General features: G+C 35.5%; 3 protein-coding genes across 3 annotated transcripts; 2 read left to right on the forward strand and 1 right to left on the reverse strand.

The window, feature by feature from the left end:
• Positions 1-1768: 1768 nt before the first annotated feature.
• Positions 1769-8069, forward strand: MONOS_12819 (uncharacterized protein; the record flags this gene model as incomplete). The annotated part of the gene is made up of 1 exon (XM_067865467.1): positions 1769-8069. The coding sequence occupies one exon, from the start codon at positions 1769-1771 to the stop codon at positions 7943-7945; it is 6177 nt and encodes a 2058-aa protein (XP_067722044.1). The 3' UTR covers positions 7946-8069.
• Positions 8070-8100: 31 nt separating this feature from the next.
• Positions 8101-9580, reverse strand: MONOS_12818 (uncharacterized protein). Its single transcript, XM_067865466.1, has 4 exons — positions 9154-9580; positions 8712-9086; positions 8547-8625; positions 8101-8442 (listed from the first exon to the last, which is right to left on the reverse strand). Exons 1-4 carry the CDS (start codon positions 9527-9529, stop codon positions 8268-8270), a joined length of 1005 nt encoding a protein of 334 aa, XP_067722045.1. The 5' UTR covers positions 9530-9580; the 3' UTR covers positions 8101-8267.
• Positions 9581-9648: 68 nt separating this feature from the next.
• Positions 9649-13489, forward strand: MONOS_12817 (uncharacterized protein; the record flags this gene model as incomplete). The annotated part of the gene is made up of 15 exons (XM_067865465.1): positions 9649-9655; positions 9726-9947; positions 10001-10126; positions 10206-10310; positions 10411-10548; positions 10685-10852; positions 10980-11111; positions 11319-11480; positions 11672-11803; positions 11929-12066; positions 12174-12302; positions 12456-12584; positions 12760-12888; positions 13000-13140; positions 13344-13489. The coding sequence occupies 15 exons, from the start codon at positions 9649-9651 to the stop codon at positions 13487-13489; spliced, it is 2004 nt and encodes a 667-aa protein (XP_067722046.1).
• Between the last annotated feature and the right edge of the window lie 494 nt (positions 13490-13983).

Consider the following 13983-nt stretch of genomic DNA (forward strand, 5'->3'; position numbering starts at 1 on the left):
ACTTTTTCAAAAAAAAAAAAAAAAACATGCAAAAAATTTTTTTGAGTAAAAATATCGTATTTTCGAAAAAGAGATAAGTGAGGCGAATAAATGAAAAAAAAAAATAATCTCATTTGCTTTGAAATGCCGTTAGAAATGGTCAAACTTGAAAAATTCGTAACGACAATAAGAAAAGAAATACACATTTTCACTTGAAAAACAAAATCTGCTTAAAACAAAAAAAAAAAAAAAAAAAAAAAAAAAAAAAAAAATTGTTTTTAATGAAATTCATCTTTTGTTAAGATTCCTATAGAGCAATGCCTTCTGATAAATGGAATCTATTTTGCGAATGGAAATGAAGTGGATATACAAAAGTTCAAAGATGAAATGGACAAACCGCATAAACAACCAAAAAAATCTCAAACCAGATAAAAAAATTTCAATTTGGAATGAGGTAAAGGCGAATGATTAGATGTTGACAGATCAATAAAAAAAAGTTGAAAATTACAATCGGGAATATATTACTAAAAAATCATTCTATAAAATAGTCATACAGATAAAAGGTATAAACAATTTCCTTGAAAACAAATCAAAACAATATCAAAAAAAAAAAAAAAATACGCGTGTTATGACTATAAATAAAAAGAATTAAACGCAAACTATAACTTCTAAATTAAATAAGAAATATGATAAAAAATAGTAATCTACAACTACTACTACTACGAATGAAACACCACATATAAAAGGAGCACATCAAAAATTATTCGGCATTTTCATTCGATAAAATCACAATAAGAAATAAAAAGGTAAAAAAACTAATTATTAAAACGAAGTCACATCTAATAATAAACAGTTCAATGCTCTTTGTGAGATATAAGAAGGCTATGCATTGACCAGTAGTTTGATTCTTCCATATTAACAAAAAAGTCAATCTTCGTCAAAAACACAGTTTCAGATTGGTTTAAAATGTTTAAGGGAATTCCAAACATTCTTGACCACCAACTGTTTTTAAATGGAATATCCCTATCTGTCTTTTGAGCAATCACGACAGCACAAAGGAGAAGAGTACCCAAATTAGCTTCTGAAATAACTGATCTATGTCCCTCTGCCATTCTCCTTTCTTCTGCTTGACACAACCTATAAATTAACGCAATGCTATGTATCATTTCAGATGTTGTTAATTCCGCATATTGCTTTGAAAACTTGAAGAAATGACATATTTTATCAAGCATTGCATTGCCTGCTTCCGAGAAGCACAATATTTCAGAACTCTTACCAGAAGTTTCTTGGATAACAGAAAACAAGGAAGGCAAATGCTTTGCTAAAAGCAAGCAAATAGTCTTTGATCCAATCAAAATACACTCGTCATTAATCAATTCAGTGGCTTCTGAATAGTTGTAACAATCAAGTGAATAATCACTTTTTCTTTCTTGTTGATAAACCCCGTTTGTATAATTGTAATTAAATCCACATTTCCTTTTATCTACAAAATTTTCTTCCATGTCCATCTTTTCAGTCGGATGCTGATGAAAGATACTAGAACTTAACGCTGGACGTGGAAGAAATTGAGCAATGCTTGAAGTGGCAAGTTGAGCAGTCGCAGAAGTTGTCATCATAAAAAGACGTATCAAACTCGGTTTTCCTTCTCGAATTAATAAAGTATGTAATTATTGATCAACTTACATAATAAGATAATTCCAAAATAATAACATTGGTATTATTTGGCAAATATGCGAATGATCGCAAATTTGATGAAGCCTTTGGACCGTTTTTGTGCTTTTGAGTTTTCATGAAAATATTTCTGAAAAGCAGTTTTTGTCTGCTTTCATTACAAAAAATTTTTGTTTTTTTGTTATTTATTGCGGAGTGCAAATTTTTATCAACTTCAATTATTGCTAAAAATGTGATGAATTCAAAGAAAAATTCTATTCGTTTTGATGGTTCAATATTTACTCTTCGAAATGCTTCTCTTATTTTAAAATCACACTTATTAAAACCAGAAAATTTTCACGTGGGAAAGGAATTTAAACGCTCGACAATGACATTACAAGCATGCGCAATTTGTTTGCAACAAAATCATCCTTCAAATTTCCATCTTTTTCAAAGCTCAACAACTTTAATCAATATTACTCTATTTTGTGATAAAGGCGAACAGCATTCTTCAGTTTGCGAGCAAGAGGATGGCCCAAACAACTTCTTTGTAAGTTTTTCATATCTTAGGGATATTTCTCATTCATTTGAACATCCAATTTTAATTTCTGGTGATAATACTCATGCAAAAATTTCACATTGCACGTTTACGAACATTACATCAAAACCAGAATCATCGTCATCAAAAAGCTTTTTAACAGTTCCAACATTTCTTCATTCTGCAAACGTGGAAACAAGAATTCGGAGCTGCTCCATCAGAAATGTAGAAAATCCATTATATGGAGGGCTTCTGGAATGTTTTCTAAGTTCACAATCCAAAAACCATGTACTAAATTCTACATTTTCCAACACACTTACTGCCATCACTAACGAACGGGAAGTTCTTTCTGAAGCTTCATATTTTTCCTTCTGTTGCTTTGAGTATTGCTCAACTCCGTCCCAACCAACAACTTCAATGAACAAAAATGGAGGAGCTTTAATTCTTCGACAGACAAGATGTTCTAAAACTTCAGATTCTCAAGAACAACCAACATCTTTAATGCTTCAAATATTTCGTTGTTCATTTACTGGGTGTACTGCTGCTCAATATGGTGGCTCAATTTCATTTCAGGCATGCGGAGCATTTACCATTACAGAATCTTCATTTTCCAATTGCACAGCTGGAGATTCTGGAGGAGCAGCTAGTATTATCTCAACTTCTGCAGATAACGCAATTATGACTATTACAGATGTCTATTTTGGAAACTGTGAAGCGGAAAAAGGGAAAGACTCTGCATCTTCTTTGCTGAATGATGCAAGAGGAGGTGGAGCAATGCTTTTATCAAATCCGATGCAACATATTACGATTTCAAATTGTCTATTTGTTAGTTGCAGAGCATTAAGCAAAGGAGGCGCAATTGTTCTTTCAGTCGCATTTCCTAATCAAGCAGGATACAGCAGTTCTTATTCACACAGCAGTGCAGAATCCTTAATTTGCATACAAACAACAGAAAGCAGAATTCTTCAGAGATTCAATTCTGATGACAATGCTCTTATCATTTTTAGTCTATTTTCCAACTGTCAATCAAAAGCATATGGAATGGATGTTTTCGTGTCTGCAATAACTGAAGAATATTTGACGGCAATAGAAACACTGACTCATTCATCTTTTTCTTCTTCAACATCGAATTGCGCGTATTTTGCCAGAAGTAACATTTCTTCATGTTCCATGCTTCCTCCTTTTCCTTTCAATCAAAACCAAACGGAATACTATGTGAATGGAAGTTCAAGTAATGCTTCTCTCTGTGGATGGAACGAAATGCCATGCAATTCAATTTATCGCGCACTGGTTATGATTCGATCAACTGGAAAAAATGATGCACGTAGCGATGAGTCCTGGAGCTCCACTTTTTCAATTTCAATTGTTGACTCCAAAACAGTTGATGAATTCAATTCGATGGAAATTGAAAATACAAGCATTGAAATTAACGCATCAAATTCGTTGGATGTCTGCAATATTCAAACGATTCTGAATTTACCGACTGTGCCAATTTGCTCGCTTGAAAGACAGCTGAACTCATTGTTTTTTATTCATTCGGGGTTATTAACAATGAATAAGGTCAACATTATCCACAATTCGAACTATTCTTCACAGTTTTCTTTGTTTGTGATTGATGCGAAAAGTTCCTCGAACAGTCGGAGAAATACCGAAGCAAATCTTATTCTCAATCGATGCTCAATAACAAATTTGAAAGAAAACAGCAACATTCGTTTCCATTCTTCAACTTTCATTTTGCTATCCGGAGCGATTGTTCTGAATGAATTTGTTGCTTCTGATATTTTGCTTGAAGATTGTTCGTTTATCTCTCTGTATTCTCCTCTTGCTGAATCAGATCCGAATTCCAATAATTATTTTCGCTCACTTTCCATAACGGGAGCTTCGTTTAAATCTGTAAATTCACTTGTCTTCAACAATACCATGAAAGATGATTCATCACCTCTTTTAATTGGCTGCTTATTTAGTGGAGAGATTGGATCTCAGGATTTTGTTTCTTTCTCAGAATGCAACATCACAAATTGCACGGCTGAGTGCGCAAGCGAAGACTGTAAGAGCGAAGCTATTTCTCTCGTTACAGCTGAATGCAGGGCAACAGACAATCGGAGTCTTTTACTTTCTCATTCTTACATTACTGCGTCTCCCATACAAATTGGAATTATAAGCCATTGCTCATTTGAAATGGAATATGTTAAAGCTGAAGATAGTTTGCTTTCTTCGAAAAATACAGAAAACACGGAGTCATTTTGCGAGTGGAAAAATGGAGCTCTTATTCTCGATGAATCGAATGCAGCACTGACAAACGTAACAATTTCAGGCGCATCACAAGGAGCACTTTCTATTCTTCGTTTTTGCAATGTTTCTATCCAGAATAGCACTTTTGTCAACAACCGTTTGGGAACATCAGACTTCCCTGAAATGAAGAGAAACATCTTTTGCTCTGGAAATTCATCGATTAGTCTGAAAGGGAATGTGTATAGCAGCGATGAAGATGACCCCAACAACTGGATTATGCCCTCTGATTGCACTGTGAATCATGTAGATGAGATGGCTGGACCTATTTTCTTTGCTCCTCACCTCGTTTCTGTTGGAAACGAAGAAGTTGACAATGAACTGAAACTTTTATTTCATGGAAGATTTATCGTCCCTTGCAATTTAACATTTGGGATTTCGATTGAAGAACAAGTGCAAGCCAATGTTAGCAACACTACTGTGCAATATTTTGAATTGAGCGATGTTTTCAATGATACAGATGCAATGGGTTATATTCCTTTGAAGATTGTCTCTGAAGCGTTACCTTCAACAGAAATACGCACGTTCCTCACAGCGTCTGTAGGAAATGAATCTTACGTTTCGGAATCTGTTGTAATCAAACAACGAAGACAACCAGATCCTGACCCGGAACCGGACCCAGATCCTGATCCCGATCCCGATCCAGATCCCGATCCAGACCCAGACCCTGATCCCGATCCAGATCCCGATCCTGATCCCGATCCTGATCCTGATCCAGATCCCGATCCTGATCCTGATCCAGATCCAGATCCTGATCCCGATCCAGATCCCGATCCTGATCCTGATCCAGATCCAGATCCCGATCCTGATCCCGATCCAGATCCTGATCCTGATCCTGATCCAGACCCAGATCCAGATCCCGATCCAGATCCTGATCCTGATCCAGATCCTGATCCTGATCCAGATCCCGATCCAGATCCCGATCCCGATCCAGATCCCGATCCTGATCCTGATCCAGATCCAGATCCCGATCCTGATCCCGATCCAGATCCTGATCCTGATCCTGATCCAGACCCAGATCCAGATCCCGATCCAGATCCTGATCCTGATCCAGATCCTGATCCTGATCCAGATCCCGATCCAGATCCCGATCCTGATCCTGATCCTGATCCTGATCCTGATCCAGATCCTGATCCAGATCCAGATCCAGATCCAGATCCAGATCCTGATCCAGATCCTGATCCAGATCCTGATCCCGATCCTGATCCAGATCCTGATCCTGATCCTGATCCTGATCCAGATCCAGATCCAGATCCAGATCCTGATCCTGATCCTGATCCCGATCCAGATCCTGATCCTGATCCTGATCCTGATCCAGATCCTGATCCAGATCCTGATCCTGATCCAGATCCTGATCCTGATCCTGATCCTGATCCAGATCCTGATCCAGATCCAGATCCAGATCCAGATCCAGATCCTGATCCTGATCCTGATCCAGATCCTGATCCAGATCCAGATCCAGATCCTGATCCTGATCCTGATCCTGATCCAGATCCAGATCCTGATCCTGATCCTGATCCAGATCCTGATCCAGATCCAGATCCTGATCCTGAGCCTAACCCGATTCCAAGGCAAGGGGCTTGCTGCAATTCAAGCGCCAGCTCAATAGCATGGGTTTACCTCAACATTTGCAATTGTCCTCCGTCATATCCTCCTCCTTCCCCGGATCCAACACCTGAACCATCTCCAGGCGGAAACTCAAACACAACGACAGTGACGAACACCAGCGATGAAAAGTTGTCAAAGCTGGCTTCCACAAACAGCAACATGATGTATTTCCTTGTAGCACTCGTCATTTTGCTTCTGCTTGCGTGCTCTTTTGCCTTATGCTACTTCTGCTGTGCGAGATGCTGCCGCAACCGAAAACGGAGAAGACCAGCAAAAAAGCAGAGAATACGCATTTCGAACAAAAGCACCGAAACAGACCCAGTCGAAGAGCAGAGCATTCCGCTGACTCATTTTCTGCTTCCGCCTTTTGGATTGGAGCAGCCAGACATGCCAGATGTTGCGCCTGTGCCTTCCCCTGAATCAACTCCGCCTCCTCCATCCAAGTTGACATATCGCGCAATGGTGGCGCAAGATCCATTCAACATTGTGAATGTCAATTCGGATGACTGTCTGTGGAATACCCTTCATGTGTTTTCGCCAACGCAGCCAGAATTTTTGCAGTTTATTTCTGACTCAGACTTTCCTGATGGCAAAGAGCGTTGGAAGGGTTCAAAGCAATGCAATATTCGAGATAAGAGAGTTAATGTGGTTCCTCTTTCTGGCTGGCACGGAGAGAATGAAGGATGGCCAGTGCTTGTGATTATCGAAATAGCTACTGCCATAATAAGAGGCCTTCTGCACCTTTTGCAGGTTTCCAGCAGCTATGCGCTTGGCGAAGATTTGGGCATATTGCAAGACACACCGAGCAATGAAAGGATATCTCCTGTTGACGAGCTGTTCACACATTTGTCTCCCTTTTCAGTGTTCTGCTTTGACGGCGAGGAATCTTCAGAAGAAATGCTAAAGCATGCTCAACAGCAAAGACGAGGCAAGCATCGCAAGCGGTTGCTGCTACGTGGTCATCGGCAACGTCAATCGCCAACTGCTTTTCAGACTGGCAATAAACATCAAAAGCAACAGAATGTTCAACCAAACAAAAAGGAGTCAATACATTCCATTTGTGTCTGCTTGGCTGTCAACAAAATTGACATTGTTGAAGCTATTCGATATTTTGCGCCTGAATTCGAAGGGCAGAGATTTAAAACAGATGAAACTCAAAGTGAAGAGCCAGATCAAACAGAAAGCCCTCTTTCTTCTTCAACTGAATATTCGCCTTCAGCTATGCTTTTGGCTTCAACGTCTGAGCCAATCATTCCTATCAAAAGATCCCCTCTTGCATCAGCCTTCCCCTCTCCACAAAAAGTCGCGAAGTCGTCGTATCCTTCGCCAATAGCATTCGACTTCTATTCCAAAAACACATCTCCAATGGATAGTTCTGCTGCATCTCCTTTAGATCTCCACAAGAAACCATTTCATTCTCCATCAATTTCGATCTCTTCTTTGTCTTCTCCTTCTTCATCTCTGTCCTCCTCTGCTTCTTCCTCTCCATCTTCAGATTCAATCACCACTTCATCCTCTTCAACATCCACCTCATCCTCCACCTCATCTTCTTCTCTATCCGCACACAACAAACGCCCTCGCCTTTCTCATCTGCCTCGCCAGCGGCCTGACTACTCGCGGTGTGCTGTGTTCAGCCTGGGCCTGATGATCTGGGAGATGGCAACAGGCAAAGTGCCCTTTGAGAATCTGGACCCAGTCACTGCCTCTGTGTGCATTGCCGAGCAAGAGCTGCCTCCTCTTTCGTGTGTGGCAGACGACGCGTTGGCTTCGGTCATCACAAAGTGCCTTGCATTCGATCCTCTGAAGCGCATCTCGCTGGAAGAGCTGGAGGAATGCCTGCAAATGGCACAACTAGCGAAGACAAGGCCGCTTCTCCCTTGATGAGTGGAATAGATTATAAAGTTGATTTCCACTTATTTTTAGCAAGTTTTATTTTTTTCTTATAAAAATTGCATTTTCATTTTTATTTATGTACTTTAAGTTATCAACAATACAGGCACACTTTTGAATATTTATTTATGATTATAAAAAAATAATTTTTTTTCATATAATAATTCTTATTTCTTATCAAAAATAACTAAAAATAAATAGTCAAAATTTTAATGTTCATCTTATGCTTTTTATTAAAAATTATTTCCCCATTTGTTTTCGTAATTATCACTTTTTGCCATTTTCAAATTGTTTCATCTTTAACAAAAGCTTTTTATGCACCGAACTTTGGTGTACAATGCAGACGATATGCAATTTCAGACAAAAGCTGTTCGGCTCTAATTGTTTTCCAGGAACCATGTTCAAAGCTCTCTTCACAGAATTCTGTCTGCTCATCAATTCTCGTATGCCCTGGGCAACAGTGCACAAATCCAAGCCGTTTATTAGATCTTGTAGATTAATGAGAAAGATTATGGATTAATGTGTGCAATAAAACATGATTTGAACATAATAGCATAATTAAATTATTAAAAAATAGAAGCTAAGAACATACAATTGCTTATATATATCTCTGTCAAAAGAAAAGTGATATGATGGCTTGATTAAGTATTCTTCACGTGACAAAGGTTTAACTGTACCGAATAACAAACAAAAAAAATATTTTGTTAAAAATGTTTGAAAAATTATTTTCCACGTTCCCAAAAATGAAAATACAAACCTTCCCAACCGCTTCCAACAAGTGAAATCCAAAGTGAATGTGGAGGAGGAGGAGGCGGCTTTGCTGCAAGTGCATCTTGCTTTATAAACAGTTCATTCACCAATTCCGAAGAAGGAGGAAGTGGCTTTCCATAATCAATAGGTGGAAGAGGATAAGTTGGAGAAGAATCAGATGGATTATGCATGAAATATGTAATCACTTCATTAAATGTAAGCAAAATGTCTGCAGGACTCAATGATTTAGATGAAGGAACCTCGTGCCCAGAAGATTCCTCAGGAATAAGATGGATCATTAAAACATTGATTTTAGAAGGCTTATCAGGCTCAGATAATTGAAGGAATTCGTTGCATCGATTAACGATATGATGAACAAGCTCTGAAATGCAAAAAAGAAAGAAAAGTATTTAAATCTTCCTGAATAAAATTTTTATGAGAAAAATCACCTTCTTTCGAATTCTGAATTGAAAATACAGAAATTGAATGCGCTTTCGATCCGTACTTCAAAAGTTTTGTCGAAGATTCTGCGAATCGTTGCGAATTTGTTTCAACATGAATTGAAAGCTTTCCGTATCTCTCATTAAACGCAGATTCCTCTTCAGCAGCGTTTTCTTCAACACCAATTCCAAGAATTTGTAAAAATGGCGATACAGATTCAGGAACATTTCTGTAAGCAAGTAATCCAGACGAGCCAAATTGCATTAGGCTTTTTAATCCAAAGAGCTTTTCCTTTTCAATCAATAATGCTGTTTCTTTGGAGTCTCCACGGAAAATACCCTCTCCGGAAAGAAGAAGATATTTAAGAGGTTCAACTGACACCATCTATTTTTTTTGATGAGTCTAGCAGACAAATAAACAAAATACTATTTAATTATGAATAAGATCAATGAAAATAAAAAAGAATATATAAATTATGATCCAAAATTAATATTTCGAGATTTATGGCAGGCATGTAAAATTCCTCATTACATTTTGCTCCTTCACCTAGTTTTTTGTCAAAATTTATTTGAAAATGTAGAAAGGCCATGGACTTCACTTCTAGAAACGAAACTCGCTTCAATTGGATTATCTCAAAATCATATTGATACCTTGTCAAATTTTCTTTCACTTCAAACTTTATATGATGGATATGTTGTTCCCAATAAAAAGGAACTGCTTTATTCACATCTTGCTCAACATCTTGCGATTGACGATTCGCTTGCTTTTTCTGTTGCAAACGCATTATTTTCAATTAATTTCGGTTTTTGCTTTTTGCTATTTTCTCATTTTATTATTGCTTGTTTATTATTTCAGAACAAGCGTTCGAACAATTTCCTCACAGAGCAGAAGAAGTCAATAAACATCATATTCAAAATTCTTTTTTTCCAAATACTCCAGTGGATCCAGCAACAATTACACTTCTTTCTGAAAAAGAACCAGGTTGAGCTTTACATCATTATTATACAAACTGTGAATTTTTTCCTCTTCTGTTTTCTTTCTTTTTTTTTTAAAACTGAAGAACTCGATTTGGAATCTGCATTTTCTCATTTGTTGCATTACACGGTTGAAAAATCCCAACAAACCGTCGCCGCATTGCTTTATATTTCTGCACATCTTTGTGATGGTTTCAATGATTTTCTTAATGATAATGTTTATTAATCCTTTTTTAAATTTTCTTTTTAACTGTTTTGTGTGAATATAATTTAATTTGATAATTACCTTAGATACCTTTTTTTCAACGGTAACAACAACTTCACCAACACTTCAATCAATTTTAATATCGTTGCTCCAAACATCCCGTGGCCTTGACATAGATGTTGTTGATGAGACTTTGCTTCTTTTGATAAAGCTATGCTGCCATGGTATTTTGTTTCTTTTGGCTTTGGTGGTCGACACTATGTTTAAATTCATATGATTATAAATTTTTTGTCCAATTTGCAAATTATGAATGGAAATGATTATTAACATCTAAACATATTCTTTCTCATTTTATATTAGAGGAACTTAGCATTACGTTGGGAAAGCAAAAGTTAATGGAAGATGTCGTCGGTATAATACGTGCTTATCTTCCAAAGGGAAAAGCATTAAAAGACGAGACAAGGAGGCTCATTGCATCAAAGCTGATTAAACGCGCAACATATTTGTTGTTCATTCTCTGCCATCAAAGTATGCACACAATCATCTAATCTTTTTTTCTCTTCTGTGTAACTGCTTCGCTTTTTATTGAAAAAAAAATGTATATTTATAAATCAAAACTTTCATTCAACAACAATTATACGATTAATCATTTCAGACGAGAACGTGCAAAGGGCGATTGATGATGGCGTGACAGGCGTTTGTGCAGATGTTCTGTCCACATTTGGCACAGAAACAACAAACCATGTGAAGAGCGTGTGCGACTTAATAAGCTTGTTGATGGCAGAAGGTTTGCCTTTACAGAAAATGCGTCTGTCACTTGAAATATAGAAAAAAATGTGAATTGAGAATTTCTGAATGAAACAATCAAAAAGTTTCATCTATAATTATTTTATTTAAATAAAATTTTAAAGCAAAAACTCGACATTTTTTGATTTTGCTTTGTGAAATTTATTTTTCAACGATCAATCTCTTTCTTTTCTTCATTTCGAATCAGAATCTAATCTTGGATATCTTTTTTCGTTGAGAGTGATCGATTTGCTAATGGATCAGTTGAATGCCTGCATCGAGCCTCTCCACGATGCACTGCTTTTCCCTGAGAAAGAAGATGAGCTAATATTCCATATTTCAAAAGCGCTTGCACATTTCTCTACTTCTGGTTTGTTGTTTTTTTTATTTTTGAAATTTCATTGAAGATTTTTTAATATCCTAATTTTTTTATACAATTGCGCTAAAAATGTGTCTTCAACGAATGATAATTTTTGGATGATTAATTTGAATTTAATAATTTTACTCTGTTAAATCATGTTTTTTTTTCCCCGATAACTTTTCATATATTTTTCCTTTTAGATATAGTTCTAAGCACACTCTCTGCTCCTGCAAATCTTCAGACTATTCTTTCTGCACTGAACTCAGCGCTTGTTGTTTCACCTCATTCTGTCGCTCAACTTGTGATCATTCTTGGAAACATAACAGCAAACGGTATTAGAATTTTTTAACTTCACCAAATAACGAGAAAAATGATTTCAAATTATTTATTTATTTATTTATTTATTTATTTTCTATTTATTTTTTTGATTATTTTTGCTTGTGCTGTTTGAAACCAGACAAATCGAGAGGCAATATTGCAGAAATGAAGAAGGTTAGTGTATCGCTCATGAAAACATTGAATCGCTTTTCGAATGCATCTTTCCCAAGCATTCTGCTTTCTACTCTTTCTGCACTTAGAAACATTTGCATTGATGGTTTTTATTTGCAATTTCTTCTTTGGAAATTCATATTTTGTTAAATTATTTAATCACGAACGATGCACACGATAATTCTGCTTCCACTTTTACGGCTTTTTGTGTAGGATCTTTGGCTGCATTTGTCGGAAGCAGCGTTGGCATAACAGTTTTAATGAGATGCTTAAAGGGAAATATATCCAATAATGAAATTATTGCTTCAGTTTTACAAACGTTATTTATCTTATCAGAACAAGGTTTGCGACTTTTCATTAATATAACCAAAAAAGAAGTATTTTAATTATTATTAAACACTTCTTGCTTTCACTCAAATTTTTGTCTGATTTCATATTCACTTTATATTTTCCAAATGTTTATTTGAATTTTTGCGATATTTGATATCTTTACAGAAAATTGCAGAACATTCTTATCTCAAGTTGAGAATTTGACAACCTTTCTGCAGCTTTTGAATGAATGTGCAAAGAACAATTTGATATTGGATAATCTTTTATCTCTTTTGTTGAATTTAACTACTGATGGTGTGCAATATTAGCATTTCGCTGCATTTTCAAGGGAATTTCTAATTTTCCAAATACCTTGTGAAAACATTTATTGAAAAGGATAAAAAATCTTCATTTTTTAAATTCTATTTGTCATTTTTAATTTTATTTTGTCATTAATTAATTTATCTTTTTTTGTTTTTAATTATTTTAGAAAACACCCAACAAATTGTAGCAAATTTAATAATGCCTTCAAATTTACTACAAATATGTCAATCTGCAAACATTTCTGAAAACAATCTCATTTCGTCTTGTGAATTAATTAGAAATCTTTCTTTTGTGGGTGTGCATTTGCTGTTAATAAAGTTCCTGATATACAATTTCTTTCACACATCTTCTATACACATGATTTTTAATTTGGAATGATTATTTTATCATCATTTATAAAATAAAGATGAAATGCCGGTAGCTTTGATCAATTCTGGTGCTGTGAATGTTTTATTTACTGTCTTGAGACAGCCTCTTTTAACTCAACAAAATCTACTCAAGCTACACACAGTTATACTTCAAACACTCTATATTTTTTCTTCTGTAGGTTTGTGAAGTTATTGAAAATACAGCTTTTGGAATTGACCCATCAATTCTCTTATTTTTATCTATTGTTATTTTAATTATAATTTATCCTTCCTTTTTTATTTTTTTTTTACTATTTTCTTTTCCATATTTTATTTTTCATATTATTTTCCCCCCATTTATTGTGTAATTTTTAATAATAACAATAACATTTAAAAAAAAAAGATGGAGTTCGACCGTTTTTCCCACAGATGGATGAGACCATTTCACGTGTATTATCGCAACATTCTGCCAGAGGAAAGTCACAAATTTCAGATGATGATACAATTCCACAAGTTGCTACATATCTTTATTCATTCATGAAGTCATGACTCGATGAATTATTGTTTTTTAATTTTTTATTCTCATTTTATCACTTTTTTTGCAAACTTGAAAACAACCAAAAAATGAACAAATCGAAAAAAATTTGTGTACAAAGTTATTGTCTGCCAAAACTGTTATTAATCTGCGTTTTTTCCCAAGAATATCTCAACCATAAAGAATATTTCTGCACAATGCTTTCGTGCGAAACTTTTTGGATTGATGAGAGAATAACAGAACAAGAAATTATCAATCACAAAATACAAATTATTCATGTTTTATCATTTATCTTTTTCAAAAATCCCAATCCAGTGAAAGGCTTAACCCATGATTATTCAAAGAGTTTCACATATTTATGAAAGCTCAATCAGAAATAGGGACAATGTTAATTTACTGTTCAAGAACAAGATTTTTCTCATTGGCATTTTCAAAAAAGGAAAAAAAAAAGAACAAGAAAATAGTTGATTATATATTGTTTTTGAAAATGACAGTTGAACTCAAAAAA

This window comes from Monocercomonoides exilis (genome assembly GCF_001643675.1).
Source record: "Monocercomonoides exilis strain PA203 chromosome Unknown scaffold43-869231, whole genome shotgun sequence".
Lineage (NCBI taxonomy): Eukaryota > Preaxostyla > Oxymonadida > Polymastigidae > Monocercomonoides > Monocercomonoides exilis.